The sequence below is a fragment of the Protomyctophum bolini genome (assembly GCF_963924005.1).
Source record: "Protomyctophum bolini genome assembly, chromosome: 24".
In the NCBI taxonomy this organism is placed as follows: domain Eukaryota; kingdom Metazoa; phylum Chordata; class Actinopteri; order Myctophiformes; family Myctophidae; genus Protomyctophum; species Protomyctophum bolini.
In genome coordinates, this window is record NC_137885.1 from 13,976,142 (window position 1) to 14,000,123 (window position 23,982).

Consider the following 23,982-nt stretch of genomic DNA (forward strand, 5'->3'; position numbering starts at 1 on the left):
CTATTTTGTATCACATGCTACAAAAAGCATGATGAAATTTTGAATTTTTTGCCTTCTATAGGTTGTTAATGATATGGCAATTATGAAAATTGCTCAACATAATTATGCAAGTTAGCATCCGGCTGTTTCTACAGTGGGGACCCATACTCAACATTTCTAACATAAAACGTTGGTGTACTCAACATGCCTGCGGGCTCACATTCTGGCAGGTGGACTAAGATAGAAGAAGAGACAGCTGTGGAAATAAGTGCAGCTGCTTTGCAGACAAACTATAATAGCCTGACAGACGGAGGTGTGATTATGTATATGCACTCTACTCTATGTCACTCCATCGCTTTTAGTTGCAATTCGCAGCCATCTGGTGCAGTGGTGCAAAGTACATTCATGTATCAAATACTGTAGGCTAACATAATGCTTAAAACACCAAAAGGGTGTTCTGAAGTAGAATTTTTAGATACTTTTTTTTTTACTTCAATATTTCCATTCAATCTCCAGTCTTCAAGACTCTTGTACTTTTGTTTTTCTCTTTCTCACTTTCTTTCACTACAATTATTAGACATCTTTAGTTACTAGTTACAAAATGTACATTAACCACTATAGCGGCATTTTGTATATTGTGGTTATTCGGGGAATAAAATAGCAGAGCTGCAAGCTCAACACATAACACGCGCTGTGAGCAAAGTACGGTAGATCTTCTATTTTTATTTATTTGTTTTGGTTTGTTTTTGATAAAAATGAAATTAAAAAAAGACAATCTTCCACTGTATTTGTGAGACGGTGTAGGCATTATATAATCTGTCGGGTGGGAACCTCATGTCTAAAATATAAAACTACTGAAAACAGCAAATCTACAGGCTCAAAACGTGTCGCTTGTGATGCTTTCAAGCGACGCCATACTGTGATCGAGCAGGGCACTCCCTTACGAAGGAACATTCACAAAGTTAAAATAATGGAGACACATGGTTTTTGTGCCCGGCGACGACACAAATGTGTTAAAACTGTTGAATACGTCCGGGGCACAGTGGAGCAGACAGAACTCGCACACTTCACAGCGATGATAAGAACTGCTCCTGACAGCCGACACTCCAACCCTCTGTCGGGGTGGAAAAATCTCGTATGTTCCAAAACCAGTGGCGTGCACAGATAAGACACTAGGTGGTGCTAGACTCTAGCTCTAGCAGCTAGAGCACCTGCCCTTTGACCTCTGGACAGCAATGTGCCATTTTGAAAAAAGATTAAACACTGTAGGCTACAGTATTTGGACCATGGGGTGACATTGATCAAATCTTGATAAAAAGCTTCTAATATATTATGTATGCCCCAAAATCTATAAATCTCACACTTAAGGCAACCAGCCGGTTCCACACGCTGCACAAGGTGCCCTTTTTTTCACTTGAGAACCTGCCCCTCTAAATGTCTGTGCACGCCACTGGGCACTGTACAGTATATATTGCGGTCATGTGTTTTGTAATGTACTTTTAATCCTACTATAAATGCGCCACTGCGTGTGTGTGTGTGTGTGTGTACGGTTGTAATGCACGTAACTCGAGAACCGTTTGCCCCACAGACTTCAGATTCGACACACGCGTTCCACACCGCCGCATGGAGTGCAGTGCCAGGTATCGAGTCAGTCGGACCCACGGTTCTCCGGAACCACCACAAAAGGCTCTGCTCAGGCTCTGCCAGTGGGCCTAATCAGCCTAAATCCCCTTAAATTGTGAGATGACTTCAACGGAAATAAGTCCCTGGCCTGCAGGACCCATTTGGTTTTAATGCTTTTCAAATGAATAATAAAATAAAGTACCTTTGGCAGGTCCACGGAGTAGGGCGCCGGGTCCCAGGCCACCAGGGTGACGTCCTGATACAGGGAGCTGGCGTTGAAGTTGTGCCTGGGCCTCGCCACGATCTGTGGGACACAAAGAGCAGGCCGAGGTCCGGCTCCGAGTGAGGTTCTGTGGCAGTGTTGTTTTTGGGCAGCAAATTTATATTTTAGTTTAGTCATAGAAGTCTTTGGAATGAAACTTCATTTAGTTTTAGTCACATTTTAGTCACCAGGAATGTTTTAGTGTTAAGACTAGTTTTAGTCGACTAAATATCAAAATTCAAGATTAAAGAGCCAAGACTTTACTGCCATGTCAACAGAGTTGATTGGAATTTGTTTCAGTGCACTAAAAAAAAGACGTACAAAAGACACATTCACATCACATATTCAGACAGTAGAAAAAGATACAAAAGTACAAAGATCATGAGGGGGACCAATAAATAAGAAGAATGCAAAACGTTACAATTCATGTTGAATAGATAAATAGCAATTCATCGAGTTCATCATTTTTACAAAGCAGCTTCACGCTGTAAAGTGCGAGTGAAAAGAGGGTCAGCATTCAGGAGGCGAACAGCCTCGGGATAGGTGCTATTCTTAAAGCGGGAGGTATTGCACTTTAGAGACGGGAGTCTCTTACCCCCTCTCCCAAAAAGGCCATGTATTTCACTGCGGACACCGATCTGAGAAATATTCCATCCATCTACAGTACCCAGTGGTGGAAAAAGTAATCAATTTCAATAAAACTCAAGTTTTAAGTACAAGTAGTCATTATGAAGAAAATGTCTCGTTTCAGAAAATCTACAAGCTCACACCGCGTCGCGTTGTGAGCCAATCTACAAGCTCATGTCGCACCACGTCGTTGCGTTGTGAGCTTGTAGTCTGGCCATTTTCAAATTCCAAAAGATGAATCCAAAGATGAAATAGGGCTGAAGAGGTTAATGTATATTTTGTAATAATTAAAATCTACATAATATGATAATTATGATAAGAGCCAAGAGAGCTTAAAGAGCCATAAAGTTTAACAAATAACTATAGAGCTGGAACTCGATTAAAAAAAAAAATCTAATTAATCAGAGGCTTTGTAATTAATGAATCTCGCATTTTAATCGCATATCAATATTCAACCCGAGAACAGTGAGAAACCTTTTTTTTTAATGTTTTTTCTTGGTATCCCAATGAATAGTGACTACGGGATTCCACTCATTTTCAACATTTTACCGTGATTAATATACCTTAGAGTTGTTGTGAGGATATAATAAGAAAGTCCCCCCCCATTCTGTGTTGCCTAGAACTGGATGTCTGAAGTAACATTATGAAGTACATCTCAGTGACATCACAAAAATGTACAGTACTTCATAATGTTACTGTTTTTTTTTCAGTTCTAGGCAACACAGAATTGGGGGACTTTTTATTATTTCCAGTGCACACAACTCCATAGAAAAAATGTATGTTGAAAATGAGTGGTATTCCCCTTTAAGCAATGAAACTTGTGCAGCAAGTGCCTATATAAAGTGTCTTCACTTCAGTGTGTATTATGAATACTCAAATGTGCTTTACATGGCGGGGCATGAGAAAACAAATAAAAACTACTTTATTAGGGGGAAACATTTCACATGAGGTTGGGGCAGACCATTGTCTGACCACGGAATTCCCATGTGAGAGAGCTCTTGATCGTGTGCTGGCTGACGGAATACCATCGCCATTTTATTTCTTTGTGTCAACTAAATCCTCATTAATTGCAAACTAGATTCAACATACTCAAGCCTGCACACATTCTAAATATGCCCCCGAAATATTGTACTGAGCAAATGGACTGTTACCACCTTCAATAATAATGATAATAGTATTTATTGTCTCCACATCATATATTTTCTTTGTCATGGACACTTGTACAAAACATTCATAATTCTACTGGAGTTGGAAGCATTACCCATTTTAACCCTCAATGGCTTCCTTTCTGAAAAATAACTAAAGGTGGCCTAAACCACACAGTCATGTGAATGTTATGTGAAGATGGACATTTGTGCTCTGGACAACTGCAGTTGTCAAAGACCTTTTGTAGCTGGCTTGAAGTTGTCAGGAAGTGCCTGTGTGTCGTATTTCTCTCCAGGCACCTCCTGGCCTCAAGGTCAGGCCTTGCACAACCAGCATTAACCAGCCACTGTTACTACCCTCTTCCCAAATTCTGCCCCTTCCTATTTCCTGATAATGTGGCTTTATATACCCGATGCAAAGTGCATTAATTTTGTGTTCTTGCGACGACTCATGCTGAGCTAAGCGCAATCTCATAATTTGTGTTTTACACATCTTACTTGGAATAAATAGCCGCTAAGACGACTACTTTTCAATTATTTTCTCACCGTTTACATAAAAGTCTGCCTTATCACTACCTACCCACCCAGGGACGTGCAGTGTGTTAGAGAGGCAGGGGCTGAAATCCCGTAAGAGGGCACTTTTGGACAAAAATAGTGAAAATAGCAGTTCTAGATCAGCTATTTTCGGGCCACAACCCAGTACTCTTTATCTATAAAAGGGGCATTTGGCATTTCTTTCACCGTATAGTAAATGCTGCATTTGTGGTCTGGAGAGGACAGTTGTTTTACAGATGGGTAGAAGGGCAGGTGGCTGAAGCCCCCTTTGATGTCTACAGTATGTGTGCATGTACTAGTAACTGAAACTATTCCCATTGTGTTGTCCCCACAACAAGCCCTGTCAGGACACGAGTGTCATGTTTTGACAACATTTTATGCAACAAATGCAGCGTTCCCGTGAGTTCGTAATGTATCCATGATGCTGTCACCGATGACATCAGCCATGTATGAATGAATGCACAAATGCACACCTGATGCAAATCATGTGCGTCATGTTTGTCTGTAAAGGGATACGACGGAATACAATGTTGCCATTCAGTGGGTGGACAGTAAGACCAATTAACTCTGGTAACATACCCAAGAAAAGCTTTTGAGTATCTGTACTTCAAGTCAAGTGATATTTGACCAGAAGTATCTATATAAGTGACAGTCATGCACTGCGTTGTGTGAATGTAATGTTGTTGTTGCTTTTTTGCCTGTGAAGTGGATCCGGTAACATCGTGTTCCCATTTTACCATAATTTCTCATGCTTCTTCACAGAACGGTTCAGGGAGAGGTTTTCAAAGCCAGAGGCTTCGGAATGCTTCATAACATCCATCACTGGCAGGTGGAGACTGTTACTTGTCAGGAAATGGGGAAAAAGGATGAAATAAACTTGAGTGTTCCAGTTATTTAGTCACAAGCTCTTGCTTGATAGATTTTGACCTGAGATCGATTCTACAAATGCCTTCTAGATCCTGACTGTTTTCTGAAAAACCTCATGTTTCTGTCAGTCGTTCCCAAACATTTTAATGTCAAGGACCCCCAATTGGCCGCCGACCTTCCCCCCCCCCCCCCCCATCTGAAAATATGTAGTTCCAGGGACCCCCCAGAAGCAAATATTTGAGTTAAAAACGTTTGCTCTGAAAGTATATTCAAAGATTTGCGCCACATTTTTATGATTTTTCAAAAATAGCAGAGAAAAAAGCAAACATTGCAAAACTCACATCACAATGCCTACTTTTGCCGATTACATATAATTGTGGGGCTCCTTGACATGAAATAGTGTGAGAACCACTGAGGGGGTTTTTAGAAAACTTTTTTTTTCATGATTTAGAAGTCGGTGGGTGCATGCATCTATAGAAACTTCTTTATAATGATGCACCTACTGTATGGCCGACAGCGGAGGAAATGCAAGGCTTGCTTAAACCCTTGCTGTGCGTGCGTGCGTGCGCAGCTCAGAAGAGATGGAGAGTCGAGTGTTAATGGTGTTTATATAGCCTGTTTAGACAGATGCAGTTGGTTCATTGTTTACTTGGTATCAGTGTCTTTGAGGCACTACATTGTTCTCCGTTTGCTTTGTTGTTTATTGGCTGTATAGAGTTCATGCTTACTCTGCTCTGCTGCGTTCTCACTAGGGATGGAGCTCGCTAACCGTTAACCGGAAAAAATCAGATAAGCTTATCGAGTACACGTTATCAATAAGCTTCGGGCTTATCAAGCTTGTTATTGAGCATAGCGGTATAGTGGCCCGGTCATGTTTAAACAATCAAGACAAGAGGCAATCAAGAAATAAATGCGCTGACCGGGTAAACACAATTACGCTTTTAAAGTGGCAGTGTTATATTAATCATTTAAGTTTCTTTAATATTATTTTATTGGTAAAAAGGTCAATTGCCTGTTAGAAATGTTCTGTATTTGAAGGCCCTAGTAAAAGATACTGGTTCTGTACAGAATTTATTGTCTCCCGTCTTTCCACAAAATAGAAAATGCTCGATAGTAATAATAATAATAATTTTGGGGAGTTCGAGTAGGCCAGCAGTGGAGGACCTGAGGGGGGCGGTTAGGGATATATCTAGGCAGACAATCATGTAGATAAGAAGGTTCCAGACCATTAAGAGCTTTATAAACGAGTAATAGTGGGCTCGATAAGAACCCGGATCGATAAGCCTGATCGATAAGGTGATCGTTATCAATAAGAATTAACAAGCTCCATCCCTAGTTCTCACACTATACTGTACGTCAAATGTAAAATTATACATAGACGGAGGTGTGTGTATATGTGTGCGCATGTGTGCGTGTGCGTGCGCATGCGTGTGTGTGAAGTCAAAGTGTCTTGGACACGTGGACACTATCCCAGGGGCAGTTGGGGAGAAGACCCTTCCCATGTGGCCGGCGCTCACTCTACTGTATCTCCCGGGGTTGCGTTTTGTCTCCCTGCTTTTCTATCGAGACATTTAGATGGCGTCATAGGTCACGTCTCACCTAGACACAGGATTACCTGGCCGTTACTTCTACTCCACTACATCTCAGAGGCAAAATTTGTACTTCTACTCCACTACAATTATTTGAAAACTTTAGTTACTGGTTACTTTGCAGATTTAAATTTTGATTAGAAAACACACATTAACCACTTCAACCCTATACAGTACATTTCAGCCATTTGAAAATAGAAGATCTACAAGCTCACAATGTGCCCCAACGCGACGCATTGTGAGCTTGTAGATCTGCTATTTTCAATAGATTTTGTACACATTTTGAACTTGTGAAATGGGATATTCTGCAATACGAGTACTTTTACTTTTAGTACTTAAAGTACGGTACTTTTTCCACCACTGGCCTTCACAGAGCGCTTCCACTTTTCACAGTCAGCTGCCGCAATCCTCACTTCAGACCACGATTTCCATCCTGCTTTCTTGTCTCTCGTTCTCAACGGTGCGCCTCTGGGTGGTCTTTGGTCTTCCTTTTCTTCCGTTTCCCTTCTGGTGGTTCCCATGTCAATGCCATGTTGCAGTCCATTGTTGTGGTCCTGTCGTAGTACAGTATGTATCCAATCATACAGTTGAAGCTGGATGTCCTTGAATTGTAACTGGCCTCACACTAGAGGAAGGCGTATGCACCTGCTTTTTGCATTCACTGCCTCACTCAGCGGCTTCTACTCTCAGCTCTTCCTAGTAGATCTTTAGCGCCGACGTGACCTTGCCAGTCTATACGGAGTATTCTTCCTAGGCATCCGTTATGAAACACGTCAACTGCCTTGTTGTCTACTTTGTTCATTTTTCACACAAAGTTATGTGGTAGTACGGATACGGACACAGGATACGTTGACACAAATCCTGACCCAGACGGTCACGATTCAATGTATGCCATGAGCAAGCAGGCAGGCTCTATTACACTGTCTCCCAAACAGTGGATTTGTGGTCACGGATACATTTTTATGGGTCACAACTAGAGTAAAAATACAAAGTTCTTTCCCTACATTATTTATAGAAAAAGGCAGGTGGCACACCTCAACAGGTTGGTGACAGGCGCTACAAACTGTCAAATCTCAGCTTCTCTGTGAAGGAACTTTTGAAATGTTGAATTATTAGGTTTAGCTATTTGCTACCTACCTACTTTATGCATGTAAAAAAGTAGTATTATGAAATATGGTACAAGTTTCTATCTATAAAATAAATACAGTTTTATCGATTTAGAATTATTCTGGATATCATTTTAGTTTCTCAAAGAAAAATAAATCATCGATATCCGATGAAAAAAAAAGGTATATATTATAAACTGAAATAAAATATTTGATCACATATACAGTATGGCCCATGGATTGTCCGCACTCTTGGAAAACCTGCATCAATGTGACAAAATTTGACTGAGGGACTTCCATTGGATTTTAAATATCTGCCCTGTTCAGGAAGCCACAAGAGAAGGAAGTGACCTGGATGCAGATGTGAAGAGTTCTGAGAAAATGGGCCAGGACTAGGATGTCTGGCCTATGCACAAAGTTGGGCTATAGGCGTAAGTAAAAGTGAGCCAGTGTGTTCCCTCACCGAATTCCTCTCAGAAAGAAAATACAATAGGCCTACCTACAACACAATTAAATGCACTTAGCCAATAGTATGGATCCACCATGGTTTGTGGCAGTGACATACGCTTTGCCATTATAACATGCATTGATTGTTCCAGTCAATATGAACATGAATTTATATTCACACAGACCTTGTGATGGATTAACTTATTTGTGTGGATGCACTGCCCTCTTGTGGACATGTTCATTCATGCAGTGGATGGTATCCACATATCCTCAGTGTTCTACTGGACAAGATAGTGCCTGAGGAGGTTCAAAATGGACCCTTACGGGTCTGTAATTCTGAGACTTTGAGGCATATTTCACTTTTCACATCTACTCAGGCTTTTGTGAGCACCCCAGAAAGTTGTTTAAGGAGGAGAGGAGAGGAGACTCACCTGTGAGTTGATGATGCGAATGGTGGTCCTATTCCCGACATCTTTCTCAAAGCCTTTTGTGGGCGCCGCGTTGAAGCGAAGCACCGCATCATGGGAGTCTGCAGTGGCACAATAAGCCAACAACACATTACACGGTTACAGTCTCGTAGGCAGGTGTATTAATAAATGCACACCTTATTTAAAACTATATAATGTAGTGATTCTTTATACGTTTGAACTCAACAAACACCCAAATGAGAAATGTGATGTCTATACCCTGGGACACCAAACTAGTTAACCCATTCCGGACGGGATAACCCCTTTGTGTTTTAAGTATATGTTATTAAGCTATTGAAAAATAGCAGATCTACAAGCTCATAGTGCCGCACTACGACCTTGTAGGTCTGCTATGGATCTGCTATGGATATTCCGTGGATATATTATTTCAGAGCGAATGTTTTTAACTCATATCTTCTGGTGGGGTTCCATATATTTTTTTTCAGATGGGAGTCGGAGGCCAAATACATATATTTTTGGGGGTCCTTCCTTGATATGAAAATGGTAAAGAACGACTGACATAGAAACATGGGTTTGTCAGGATTTAGTATTTTGTAGACAGGTCTAAATGGGTTAAAATAGCCGATCTACAAGCTCACGAGTACCGACTACTTTCAGTAAAAATGACGAAGCATTCTACACATTCTACATTGCATTACGTATGTGCATGTAGCCTATGACCTCTTCTATGTGCACCTATCTTATATTGATTTGGAGAAAAGTGTGTATTAGAAACATCATACAAAATACTTTATATTGGTGAGGTGTGATGTGCCAGTTCATAATGTGGACATTTAAATGCACTGAGAAGGCATACAAATCCAAATCATGTAGTGATATGGCTGCTCCCTGTAAAGTCATGTCCCTTAATTACCACAGGAGGGCAGCAAAACCTCATTTACTGAAATATTTTCACTAACCACAGTCTAGTCTAGTGACTGAGTCCAAGTATCTACAATGAGGGGGGAAAAAAAGAGTGCAAAACGGTGTTGTTCTTGGCAGCAAATTTCAGTTTTAGTCATAGTCTCTAGAAACGTCTTAATTTAGTTTTATTAGGGTATTTTAGTCACCCGGAATGTTATAGGGTTAGTCTAGTTTTAGTCGCCTAATGTGATTTAGTCTACTAAAATGTATTTTGGCAGGCCTTGATGGCGTCGTAATGACTGATTTTACACTTGTTGAAAATAGCAGCTCTACAAGCTGTTGGTCACTGGGAGCTGACCAGTACAACCACAGTCTACTACTGTTGGTCACTGGGAGCTGACCAGTACAACCACAGTCTACTACTGTTGGTCACTGGGAGCTGACCAGTACAACCACAGTCTACTACTGTTGGTCACTGGGAGCTGACCAGTACAACCACAGTCTACTACTGTTGGTCACTGGGAGCTGACCAGTACAACCACAGTCTACTACTGTTGGTCACTGGGAGCTGACCAGTACAACCACAGTCTACTACTGTTGGTCACTGGGAGCTGACCAGTACAACAACAGTCTAAAACTGTTGGTCACTGGGAGCTGACCAGTACAACCACAGTCTACTACTGTTGGTCACTGGGAGCTGACCAGTACAACCACAGTCTACTACTGTTGGTCACTGGGAGCTGACCAGTACAACCACAGTCTACTACTGTTGGTCACTGGGAGCTGACCAGTACAACAACAGTCTAAAACTGTTGGTCACTGGGAGCTGACCAGTACAACCACAGTCTAGTACTGTTGGTCACTGGGAGCTGACCAGTTCAACCACAGTCTACTACTGTTGGTCACTGGGAGCTGACCAGTACAACCACAGTCTAAAACTGTTGGTCACTGGGAGCTGACCAGTACCACCACAGTCTAGTACTGTTGGTCACTGGGAGCTGACCAGTACAACCACAGTCTACTACTGTTGGTCACTGTCTGGGAGTAGCTCTGGCCAATAGCTCTAATGCCGTGGCATTTAGAGCTATGTTACTGTCAGCTTCCGGTGCTCGCATAAATGCCTCTCGTCTGTAGGGTAAATATAAAAAACTTTTGTCCTACTCCCAAAACAAAGGTGTCTTGTGTTATTAGAAAGCCTACTTTCCTTAGTGGACGCACTCTTGAGCCCCCCACCACACGTATAAAAAGCAATTTTTGGCCAGAAAAGGGATTTTCTTTTTACCAGAAGGAAATTTTCCAGTGGAAAATATAAGAAAAACTATAAGAAGAAAATCCTTCTGCACACCTACAGTGGACAGGTGCATCGGATAACTGGAACTGAGAAGTAGAGGAAAAAAAGTATCCCACAAATAGCCATGAAGCCCAGCTAAGCATGCAGCTCCACAACACGGTAGGGCAGGCACATTTATTTAACCCACTCTAACCCGCCTCGCCAATAAAGTTGGTGTCAAGTCAAGATGCTGCATCATACGGCGGTGTTGCGATATGTGGCATGCTTCTTAAGTTCAGAACGGTTGGGCGATGCGCTGTGAGCTTGTGGGTCGTCTGTTTTCGGCACACGAGTCGACACCGTTGTACCACAAAGTAAATCTGGCAGAACGTGCCCACATCAATGCCTGCCAGGCTGCCAAGTCTCAACAATATCATCACTGGTTGGCTTGTTATTGTGTTTTCAGAACGTCGTTGTTCGTCCTCATCTCACGCTGATAGTAAGCAGTGCGCCATGTGGGTTGTGAAAGTGGCACCTCCAGGGTCCTCCGTATAAGAACAACTATTATTAAAACAGCTACCTCTAATGTTCTCATTGTTAAAATAAAATGCTAGTATTTACATTACATAATTTTTGGCCCCTTGGGAAAAATATTTGCACTCTGTTCCTACCCGGAAGGAGGAGTGAAATCGCCTCATGCGCTTTTGAGCAACTTAATGCAAGTGGATGGGAGGAGAAATCCGGTGCCGTCTCTATTAATATCTACTCTAAGGAGCTGACCCGTACTTGTAACCAGTGTTCACTGCACGCTGCCGCTACCCAGACGAGGCATAGCGGTCATCTCAACCCACCTATCTCCGCCCCCAGGGACGAGTTGAGGATGGCCCCCGCCGAGGTCACCACGGCACAGGTCTTGAACTCTGACCCCGGGGGAAGCTTGTCCAGGGGTCGCGGGGGCACCAGCCGGGCCCAGCCCAGGCTGGCAAATGGCTCCTCCGTGCCGTCCAGCGTGCGGAGGCGGGCGCGCCTCTTCAGCTCGCACAGGACCTGGTGCCCGCTCTGCCGCGGCCTCCGCTGCCCGCTGTGTGGGCACAGAGGTGGACGGGACGAGGCAGCGTTTAGGATTTTAACTCATTCCATCATATCATATGTGACCAAATTTTACTGAGGGACTGCCATTGGATGTTTTTTTTTTGTTTTTGTTTTTTGTCATATGAAAGCAGGGAATCATAGCTTCAAATTGACATATTGGTTGTTCAGTTTGACCCACCAGTTTTGGAGATATGGCTTTATAGAGTAATGATAGAGTTGAGAAAACAGGCTTGAAAGGTTCACTTCTGTTTTCTCTAACATTACATCTAGCTCCATGTTTAAGCATTATTTAATATTATTTAATATTTCCATGTCGATTTCAGCTCCGACACTTATTTCAGACATTATGTCTGACATACAGTATGTGAAGAGTCTGCCTGTGCTATTAACTCATTTTGGGGAAAGGAAAAAAATGTTTTTCTCCTCAGGTGAAAAGCTGGAATTTGCACGATGGCAGGCTCTCAGTCAAAACTGGTCACATATCTCTAATGTTGGACCAGAAACCTCTTTTCTCCATATTCTTCTCGTTTTGTTTTTGTAAAATTAAGATGCCTAGTTCATCATACTACAGCATCACACAAAAGCATCAAATGCAGCCGATCTGCAAGCTCGAAAAGTAGCGCAAAGCGACGTTTTGAGCTTGTAGATCTGCTACTTATACAACTGTAGGCCACATGGACACGCCCCCCCAGGCCTTACCTGTAGGCCACATGGACACGCCCCCGAAGCCTTACCTGTAGGCCACAAGGACACGCCCCCCCAGGCCTCACCTGTAGGCCATGTGGACACGCCCCCCAAGCCTCACCGCTTACCTATAGGCCACGTGGTGCTTGTTGGCGCTCAGGTAGTCCTTCAGGGCCTTCTGGAGACGCCCGCTGAGCATGTCGGCCGACGCGTCGCCCTTCCACAGCTTCTGCACCACCGCCTTGCTCCGCGACACAAAGTAGTCCCCCTCGTCCTCCTCGTCCTCCGCCCGCTTGGCCGTTCCTCCTCCTCCTCCTCTTGTACGGCTCCACCTTCAGAGGTGTAATGTCAGAAAGATATAGGGGGGTGGTAACAAATAACTTACCACCCATAGCCCCCATTTCTACTTTCACTATTTGTTGGGGGGGGGGGGGGGGGGGTGTAACGGACCCCGGAATGGAAATGGAGGAAAGGCTCTTACTTTGAAAGGCTATGTGGGCAAACAGGAAGCTTGCTCACTCACCAGAGTCATACTGTCATATATAGCCCAGCATGCATCAGTCAGGGAGAAATGTTTGTTCCTCATGTGCTCCACCATGAACTTTGAAAGCCAAGCCTAAACCAACAGGATGAAATGGAACACCAAACAGATCAAGTGAGTGCAGACCAACTAAAATAACAAATGGAATGGAAATGGAACTGCCGGATTTTAATTATATGATTTATTGGTTTTAGTGACTTTCATGGAGAACTACATGGTTGAGTGACATCATGGTATTGGGACACCCGTTAGCACCTAGCTGGAGAGGGAACAAGGTGAATGTCATTTTATGGTTATTGGTTTGTGTCATATTGTTGTGGGATCTTGTTTTATTGGTTTGTTTATATGGTATTATGTTTTGATATGAAACTTTTATTGGTTATTTGTAAACTTATTTGTTTATATGAATGCCTCACATTATTGAATATGTCTTCCTGTATTGATTATATGTTTGTGCCTTGCTTTTAGTTTTCACGATGATCTATTAAAGAAACTTCACATCATCAGTCGGCCTTCAACCTCTTTGTCCAGCGTGGTTCGCTACAGGGAAAACTTCACCCAACATGGCCCCCCACCCCCCCCCGTAAGACATCTACACAGTCTCAGATTCTGAGATCTGTACTTCAGAACCCGGCCTACTTCACCCCTTCAGCCTGCTTCACAGTGGTTAGTGGTCTGAGGGTTGATCATTTCAACACAAACACAACAGCAAATACATAATTGACATTACACACAGCTTCAGAAAAAATAAAATAAAGGTTCATGCAGAGGAATGTGAACTGGACATTGTCTTGCTCTTTTGGAAAAAGGTTTCAAGTGCTTGTGGCCATGCCTATGAATTATGGTTTTGATGTTTATGTAAAGTGGTGAAATTATTTATAAAGGTTTTCTTACAGTTTGATACTGTGGGTTTTTGAGGTTTATGCAAAGGTATTTATGAAGGGTTCCATACAGTTTGATACTGTGGGTTTTTGACGTTCATGAAAGGTGTCAGTCTTTGATCCGGTACAGAGGTTTTCTTGGGTTCACCTTTTGTTTGTGGTAATTTTCTGTGATACATTTTCAAAATGCCTGAAATAAGTGTTGAGGTACATGGGTCTGATCTAGACCAAGAACTTGACAAACAAATTGAAAATGTCAACAAAGAAATTGAGGACTTGAAAGATGCCCTCCAAAGGGAAAATGAATCGGAGGAAAGACAAAAATTAAAGGAAGCCATTCATGCCAAAAAACAAACGCTAGAAGATCTCGATGAAAGATGGACGGACTTACAAGAAAAACTTCAGGACGAAACCATAAGCCCTCGACGCAGCAACCGTAAACAAGTTCCAACAAGTAAAATGCTTGCGTATCAAAAGGAAACTACAGATAAAAAGATCAAAACATTCCTCAGTATGTATGAACAATGGAAGGTCATAGTGCGCACATTAAAGATGAATCTAAAATCTAATACTCCAGAAAGTGAAATTGAACTCGTAATTGACAAACTGGTAAGAAGCAAGGAGAATGTCTCAAGGCTCTTCATCGAGATGCGGGATCATGTCACGCCAGATATGGATATGAGGCGGCGGGTCGACTCATGTGAGTCCATCACAAAAGACCTCGTGCAAATAGCTACAGACATAATGCTGGATGATGATATCAATGTGGAAAATCAACATGATCGCCTTCAGGAACTGCGTAACCGTGACTCCTCTCATTCTATCTTTGGTGCTCAGTCACAAGCCAGTTCCAGAAGAAGCCACCGTTCTAGCACCTCTATAGCAGCCAGTCGACTAGAGGCAGCAGCTGACCTTGCTGGAAAGGAGGCTGAATATGAGTCCCAAGTGGAAGAGCAGAAAAAGAAGGGAGAACTGGAGCAGCTGCAAGCAGCAAGAGGAGTCAAGGTAGCTCGAGCTAAACTGAGGATTTATGATCAGGCAGCACAAGAGGAGGCTGCCATTCTGGACAACTATCCCAACTATCCTAACAGCTATCCTAACACCAATAAAGGAGAGGCTGCCATCTCAAAGGAAATCCAGCACTCAGACATCATTACACCAAACATACCCCTTGACATTATTTCTATCACCCAGGCAATTCACAGCAGTATGGTTTTAAACAGACTTCCCATTCCTGAACCATTCATATTTACTGGAGAACCCATAAGCTTCATTCAATGGAAGGCTTCATTTTGCTCATTGATTGATCAAAGGCCCATTTCACCTGCAGAAAAATTGTATTATCTGAAGAGATACGTGGGTGGATCGGCTCGTAAGGTTCTGGAGGGTACCTTCTATAGGAGCGATGATGAGGCCTATCGTGAAGCCTGGGACAGACTACAACAGCGCTATGGACAGTCGTTCACTATTCAGAGAGCCTTCAGAGAGAAACTCACAAGATGGCCTAAGATTCAGAACAGAGATGCCCTAGGACTGCGGGAATTTGCAGACTTTCTGAAATCTTGCCAAGATGCCATGCCTCACGTGAAAGGATTAGAAATTCTGAACGACTGTGAGGAAAATCAAAGGCTCATTCAGAAACTACCCGAATGGACAGCTTCCATGTGGAATCGGCAAGTAGCTCAGCGTCTGCATGACAACAAGGATTTTCCCAGTTTCCGAACTTTCTCTGATTTTGTTTCCATGGAGGCGGAAATTGCATGTAACCCAATTACATCTTCCCACGCTCTCAGATCTTCAGATTCCAACATGGAAAAAATACATCACAGAGAAACAAAGGGGAACAATGCTAGGGTTTTCCATACTCAAGCTGACCCGGATGGCGCCTATCAATATCCTAAGAGTTCAAAACCTCCATGCATACTCTGCCAAGACGGCACGCATCAACTTCAGGGCTGCTTAAGGTTTACGGAAATGTCTTTGGAGGAGCGACATAACTATGTGAGGGAAAGGGGACTCTGTTACGGATGCCTGAGATCCGGCCATATCTCTAAACGTTGTCGTTATCCCCATGTGTGTGAGGTCTGTGAGGCAAACCACCCTACCTGCCTCCATGATTTCAGTCGTGGCAGGGATACACATGCACCTATTACAGCTCCAGCAGAAGACAATACTAACGGTTTAACTGCAGTAACATCACTTAGTGTGTCCAGGGATGGATCTCCTAACACCTCTATGGTTGTACCAGTATGGGTATCGACTAAGAAGGAACCAAATATAGAGAAACTTGCGTATGCCATGCTAGACACTCAAAGTGATACAACTTTCATTGCAAGGGGTTTGAGCCAGTCTTTGAGAGCAGAAACGTATCCAGTTAAACTGAAACTGACCACCATGAGTGGAAGTAATACTCTTGTCAACAGTGAAAGGACCTCAGACCTCCGAGTCAGGGGATATAATTCAACCACCTTTTTGGACCTTCCACTAGCCTACACAAAGGACTGGATACCCGCAAATCGGTCTCACATTCCCACTTGTGAAACGGCGAGGCAGTGGAATCATCTCATGGAGATAGCAGATGAGATGCCATCGCTCAAAGACTGTGACGTAGGCCTGTTAATAGGCTATAATTGTTCTGCAGCACTCGCACCTAAACGTGTCATTCTGGGAAAACCAAATGAACCATTCGCTGTTAAAACTGAGCTGGGGTGGAGTATTGTAGGATCCTCCTTGCCACGTCCCCATTTTTCAAACCCCTTAAGTATGTGTCACAGAGTCATCACCAAAGAGCTACCCCCAATCACCCCTGCTGATGCTATACGCATGCTGGAGTCCGACTTTAAGGACGGTGATGCAGCTGACAAAACAGGATCCGAAATGCCTCTTCCCTTCAAAGAAAGACCCAGTCTACCCGACAATAAGCAGCCGGCTATCATAAGACTAAAACATCTCAAAGGGAAACAGCTTAAAGATGACTGCTATAAGAAGTATCACACCACCTTTATGGAGGAAATAATAGAAAAAGGTGAAGCAGAGAAACGGAAGGAGTTGGAAGAGCAGCAGGGGCTGGCACTGGAAGCTCAAGGATGTGAGGAGGAAGTTAGTGCACCTCAACCTAGGTTGGAGGTCTGCAGCCAGGCTATCCAAAAGGAGGCTGTTATGCCGGTTGACCGCGGTCCAGACACGATCCACAAAGAAGGAAATGTGGTCATTCCGGAGGAGATTGGTGAGCCCTACTTGGTTCAAGCTGCTTTGGGGTGCTCGTCGACCTGTCTGGATTTCGCAGACATCAAAGATCTGTGCGACTGCATTCCCACTGAGGAGTTTCTTCCAACCATCTCCATTGAGACCAGTCAAGGACATAATAAAATGTCCCTGCCCAAGGAGAGACCCAGTTCACCTAATAATCACGCTTCCAACCAACTTGAACACCCAAAGGAAATCTTTAAAGATGACAAGTTCACGATCCATGACACAATGCAGGACGAGACGGCAGCATGTGACATGTTTCAGTTCACCACTCTGCAGTTATGTGAAGAGTTGGAGCTAGTGGGCAACAGAATTGCACTGCTATCCTACAACCCATGTCCCCTCAAGGCCTTCTTTGATGAGGGTGGCCCACTTAAGGTGGGAGGAAAGACTGCATGCCCCATTCCTGCCGATTAGTTTAAATGAATATGGGGTCACGTCATTTCATGTAAAATCATTTTTGATTTATGCAACATGTTTTTTAAAGCACTAAATGATTTGGTGGGAGTGTAACGGACCCCGGAATGGAAATGGAGGAAAGGCTCTTACTTTGAAAGGCTATGTGGGCAAACAGGAAGCTTGCTCACTCACCAGAGTCATACTGTCATATATAGCCCAGCATGCATCAGTCAGGGAGAAATGTTTGTTCCTCATGTGCTCCACCATGAACTTTGAAAGCCAAGCCTAAACCAACAGGATGAAATGGAACACCAAACAGATCAAGTGAGTGCAGACCAACTAAAATAACAAATGGAATGGAAATGGAACTGCCGGATTTTAATTATATGATTTATTGGTTTTAGTGACTTTCATGGAGAACTACATGGTTGAGTGACATCATGGTATTGGGACACCCGTTAGCACCTAGCTGGAGAGGGAACAAGGTGAATGTCATTTTATGGTTATTGGTTTGTGTCATATTGTTGTGGGATCTTGTTTTATTGGTTTGTTTATATGGTATTATGTTTTGATATGAAACTTTTATTGGTTATTTGTAAACTTATTTGTTTATATGAATGCCTCACATTATTGAATATGTCTTCCTGTATTGATTATATGTTTGTGCCTTGCTTTTAGTTTTCACGATGATCTATTAAAGAAACTTCACATCATCAGTCGGCCTTCAACCTCTTTGTCCAGCGTGGTTCGCTACAGGGGGAGCGAAAAGAGAAAATGTTTGAAAATGTTAGTGACATTCCCAAAACTAAATTATAACGTGTACAGTAGATGGACGAGGCATCGATTGTGATGAAATCAGATTCATCCGCCTAAAACAATTCAGAGTTGGGGGACAATTTGCATGCAAAATAACTGAACATGAAAGGTTAAATGTGAATACTAGGGGGAGGCGACGCACCTCCTGGCCCTCTTCATCCGGATGCGGAGTTTCCTCCTGCGTCTCCTCTCCTCCCAGTCCTCCTCCACCTCCGGACTCCAAGAGGAGTCCCCTTTGACCCGTCGCCGTGCGGGGGGCTGCTGCTTCCTCCCCCCCGCAGCCCAGGCCGTGTCCCCGTCGAGGGCCTCTCCTCTGGGGACGTTTGGAGGGTCCCGACTCCCTGGAGGTCCCGAGGAAGGGGTGGAGGAGGACCTGGGGGTCCCGGGCTTCCCCCCGCCGCCTCCCCCTCCCTGTATGGACGCCAGGCGGCGGATCTCGGTGCGGCTGAGCGAGGGTCCGGAGGCCGCGGAGGAGCGCGACCGCGGCGCCACGGCGCTCGGCAGGTCCAGGAAGTGCGAGAGCACCGACAGGAAGAGGAGGAGCCAGGCCAGCATTGCCGCCAGGAGCAACTTCCTCCAGCGCTTCATTGTTGGGGGGGGGGGGGGGGGGGGGGTCACTGGGAGGGAGCTTCAAGAGGGGGCGTGACCTGTACGAGAGAGGAGGAGACACACATGACATGGTTATTGTCGTTTACATCAATGTTAAAAATTTGTCAAAAAAGTCAAACATTTGTGGTCAATTTTGACTGAGGGACTGCTATTAGATTTTTTTGAATTTTCATTTTTATCATATGAAAGCAGGGAATCATCGCTTCAAATTGACATATTGGTTGTTCAGTTTGACCCACCAGTTTTTGGAGATATGGCTTATAGAGTAATGTCTTGCAGAAAACAGCGAGTTGGGGAAACAGGCTTGAAAAGGTTCACTTCTGTGGACTTTAACATTACACCTACATGTTTTAGCATTTATTTTATGTAGATTTCAGCTCCGACACTTATTTCAGACATGCTCTAGTATGTGAAGAGTCTGCCTGTGCTATTAACTCCTTTTGAAAAAAGCTGTAGGTTGCGCGATGGCAGGCTCTCAGTCAAATCTGGTCACATTTGTCAACATTTTCAGTGGAATAAAGCATGCATTTAAACTCATCAGTTAAATTGAATGCACACACAAATAAACTCAGCAACAGAAGTTTGGAAACTTAACTTTGGTCCATTATTTATCCACTTTAATAACAACAATAGGTATTGTATTGTGTATCATTTTAATCCTTGATTAGTCACCTTTACAACGAGGTATAGATTGTAAGGATTTGGCTTTCGTGGAATGAGCAACAAAGATAAACGTGTGGGTAGCACCTTCAAAGAATTTGCCAAAATGGCAAGTGGTTGGTATTCACACTTGCTTTGAGTTGCTTAGTGGATTGGATAATTGCAATTGCAATCATCCAATCCACACACACGCACACGTAATAATCTTTTCCATAGTGGTTTTCCACTGTGTGGTAATTAGTTCTCGGAGGTCACAGAACACGATAACATTACTGCACACCAGACCTAATGTCTTAAGACGGCTTTCTTCCGATTGCAGCAGACTTCACTTAACGGCTGAAAAGGTTTCAGTTGGTCTGCGCAGAGGTGAAACCAGCGTAGAATATAATCAGCCCCACCGGGATTCCCTTTGTCAAAGCCGACATGACGAGATACAGCGGAGGGAAGTTATCAGTAAGTAGATGTACAACAAACTGATTTAGAACACTTTCATTTATGTGTGTAATACAGTATGTGGTTTTTGATATTGTAGACATTAGCAGTGAGCCCAGTGTCTCTGATGTCATGGACACTGGGCTCACTTACTTGCTGGACTACATGTTGTCTCAGTAAGACAGCCTTCCTCCTATCCACAAGGAGGAGCAGTGCACAAAATTATGGAAATTGTAGTCCAGGACATCACTGCTAAAATCTAAAATAGCACACACAAAGACCCCCAGGAAAGTGTTTTAAATCTCACACACACACACACACACACACACACACACACACACACACACCTGCCTGGTACAAAAAATTTCAGATTTTTTTGGGGGGGGGGGGGGGGTTCTGCCGCCAAAAACATATCAAAAACGACATTTTGTATAACCGGTCTCAGGTCTCAACTCATGCCATTGACAAGACACTTGTCATGTGGCGTTTTCAGTGGTTTACGAGAAGATTACACCCAGAAAACACACGATGGCAACTTTTTCATGGCTGAATAGTTTTAGGATTTATTAAAGAAAATGTAAATCTTTTTGGCGAAAACAAACCACATTCAACGGTTTTCTTTTCTAAAAATAGTATAAGCGCTGGCAAGATATACAGTAGACAATGTTTTGACTGGTGGTTAATGACTTATGGATTAAGACAACATTGAAACAAAAAAAACTTGTTTTAAAAACATCAGAGTAGTTCCACCACAGACAGACAGACAGAACGGTGTCACGGTGAAACACAGTAATCAGCCTCACTAGGATTGCCGTTGCCAAAGCCAACATGATGAGATGTCCGTTTGCGTTGCACGGGGATGATGGTGCTGTGAAGGAAAAGCTGACTTTGTTCTCGGCTGATGTCATATTTATTCCACAGCTCGTGGCTCATGGATCAAGACGAGGAGACTATAATCGGCGTGCAATCAAACTGCACAGACCTAAAAGGTGCTCATTAACCACATCGACTCTGCCATCCCTATTTTGAGTTGAACTTTAGCCGGGAAAAGGCAGATCTATAAAGCTCACAACGATATTAATGATGCTATAGGTTGCTAGGAGACGCATGTATTAAGGATGTGATGGTTTGAAAAAACCCCCCAAAAAAAAAACCTGTATGGTATTCAAATAAAAAAAGCGACTCAAACAGTAAAACCAGGATTTTGACCACTTGAGGGCGCACTTGAGTAATTCGTTTTTTTCCATAGCTGTGTAAAGACTATAATTTGGACAACAGAGTGACAGATTTGAGCTTTCACACATTTGTCTTTATTTTTCAATGCTCACACAAATGGAAACAAGCCACAGTGTTTCCTTGCCTTCTTGGGCTCAATTCTTTAAGCATTGTATTTGTATTAAACTGTACTTTTTCTTACAAACTGTATCGTGATCTGCACGCATCTGCCCAGGCCAGCTACAGTATATGGGGTCCGCTGAGCCCGAGTCCTAAAACGTATCGCTGTCGTGTCCAGTCCAGATGTGAGCAACTATAGCTACTGTATAAAGCCACTGGACACTTGACTTTTCGCTGACAAGAAAACCCTCTCAGTCTTTGGGAGGAGAGAGAGAAAAGTAGTGAGTGAAAGATGATGAGAGAGAGAGAGAAAAGTAGTGAGTGAAAGATGATGAGGGAGAGAGAGAGAGAGAGATAAAAGGTTAAACCGCTGCGGTTAAGTATGGCTGCAGGCAAAGTGAGTGTGTGCTGAAAGAATGTATCACACACACACACACACACACACACACACACACACACACACACACACACACACACACACACACACACACACACTTTTGGCAGGCGTTTGCTGTGAACAAAGAGTGACTTAAGCCTTTTTTCCAAATATAACTAGATGAGCAAGGTAATGAAAAATGAAATACAAGGAACACGGACAAACTATACTATGGGAACTGCCCAGGTTAAAAATACAATAGAGGTGAAGTGGCAAAAAAAAACTACTTCCTGGACTTGACAGCCCATACATCCAAACAGAAAGGTCCCATCTGATCCAAACTCAATTTGCCAGTTGCCACTTGATCTGCCATGCACTTTATCCATGTGCATATATGGGTACCCTCTATTCAGTTATGAAGCTGCAGGCCGATTAAAATTTGTCCCAGGGCCCGTGGGCCACACTTTGGACAACCCTGCAAATGTATTCTATATATACATAAATCTTCGTGTTGAAGCACAAAATGCATTTTGGGAACCCACATATTTTCTTGTGCCCCCCCCCCCCACACACACACACACACACACACACAAAATCATTCAACAGCATTAGACAATTGACACTTTACCGTGTGAAAGAAATGCGCCCTGGATGTTATGTCATTTTTCACCTGTACCACTCGTTCGGACACAACATCAGATTAAGGAACTATCCTTTAACACTAAGGGTTTTACAGAGCTTGTTGGAGGCACAGTGCCTATTCTACTACCATATTGTAATCTAAAATGTTGGTTTCGTTTTTGGCTATAGGTGGCCCAGCCTTCATCCAATCAGGATAGAGAGGGGCCTTCCGCCAATCATGATGGGGCGGACCTTGGTGTGCGTGCTGTTGGCCTGTCACGTGTCCCCCCCCACTGTAGAGCGTGTGCATGTGCACATCTTGTTACCGGGGCGGACCGTTTTTTTTTCCAAATCACTGAATGCTCTTTTAACAAAAAATAAGGAAAACATCAAACGAGTCCTAGGTGAGTGTCTTACATAAAAATAGAATTAAAAACAGTCTGTTTGTTATTCAAGGGTAATCTGAGAGAACCTCACACAGTGAGGCAAGAGGAAATATGCTGTTATTGCTGCCCTTTGAGTGGGAAATGTGTCTCTCTCCCTTCTCTCTCTCACTCTGGTTGATGCAGGACAGATGGGCGACCTTTCATTTCCTACATATTGGATGCTGTCATGGAGGGAACCAGTAATAATCATAACAATGATGATAATAATGATAACAATAACACCCATGGGCCTACAGTATAGTATGTGACACCGTTCCCCATCGCAGGACATTTCACTGTGCGCCGTTTGCAAAGAGCAGATCTAAACAAGCTCACAACGCATCGCATTTGTGACACGTTGATCTTGCCACAAATTGCCACATTTGTATTTATTGACAAAATTGTCAATGTATTTAGTCTTAGTCATCATTCTTTCAAAAGACGATGACTAAAACTAAAATAAAAAAGGGTGCTGTCAAAATCAACACACACACACGTTCCTTGCCAAAAAAAGACAAATGCACAGACACACAGTCACACAGACACACAGTCACACAGTCACACAGACACACACACTCTAATGGAGATGATTTCACAGAGCTCAGAGAAAGGTACCCCCAACGTCCCCGCACTGCCCCCCCCCCAACCCACCCCTCACTGTTTTTTGTAGTGTTGTAAAAAACGCCTTTTACATCGTCACACAAGAGTGTCGCACAGCTTGTAAATCATGTATTTTCACACGTTTAAAAATAATTATATATATTTAAAAAATAAGGTTTGGACATACAAGGTTTTCTGAGCCGAAAGCGGACCGTTTGTAGCCCGGCCGAGCCCCTCTAAAAGGACTAGAGTTGCAGTACCTACCTGCATGGATAGCATCCCCGTTCTTCTACCTTCCCACTAAACTCTGCATCCCCATTTCCTTTCCCTGTGTCTCTCTTGCTCCGTCAAAAAGACAGTGGTTCCACTTCCAGGTGGTCCTCACAGGCCCATTGGTTTTCATTTCACACTATTGTTTAACCCATTTCAGAACTGAGGCCGATTCTACAAAAACCTATGTT

The 23,982-nt window shown here is 43.3% G+C and overlaps 1 protein-coding gene across 1 annotated transcript in view; it reads right to left on the reverse strand.

Moving 5' to 3' along the window:
- Positions 1 to 19,051, reverse strand: part of LOC308311769 (beta-galactoside alpha-2,6-sialyltransferase 2-like) — a gene marked incomplete at both ends in the record, with an annotated part of 47,808 nt that extends 28,757 nt beyond the window's left edge. The window contains 5 exons of the mRNA XM_080758550.1: positions 1,805 to 1,906; positions 8,632 to 8,729; positions 11,653 to 11,882; positions 12,706 to 12,909; positions 18,606 to 19,051. Coding sequence (XP_080614676.1) covers positions 1,805 to 1,906; positions 8,632 to 8,729; positions 11,653 to 11,882; positions 12,706 to 12,909; positions 18,606 to 19,051 — 1,080 coding nt within the window. The remainder of the gene's footprint in view (positions 1 to 1,804; positions 1,907 to 8,631; positions 8,730 to 11,652; positions 11,883 to 12,705; positions 12,910 to 18,605) is intronic.
- Positions 19,052 to 23,982: the final 4,931 nt, after the last annotated feature.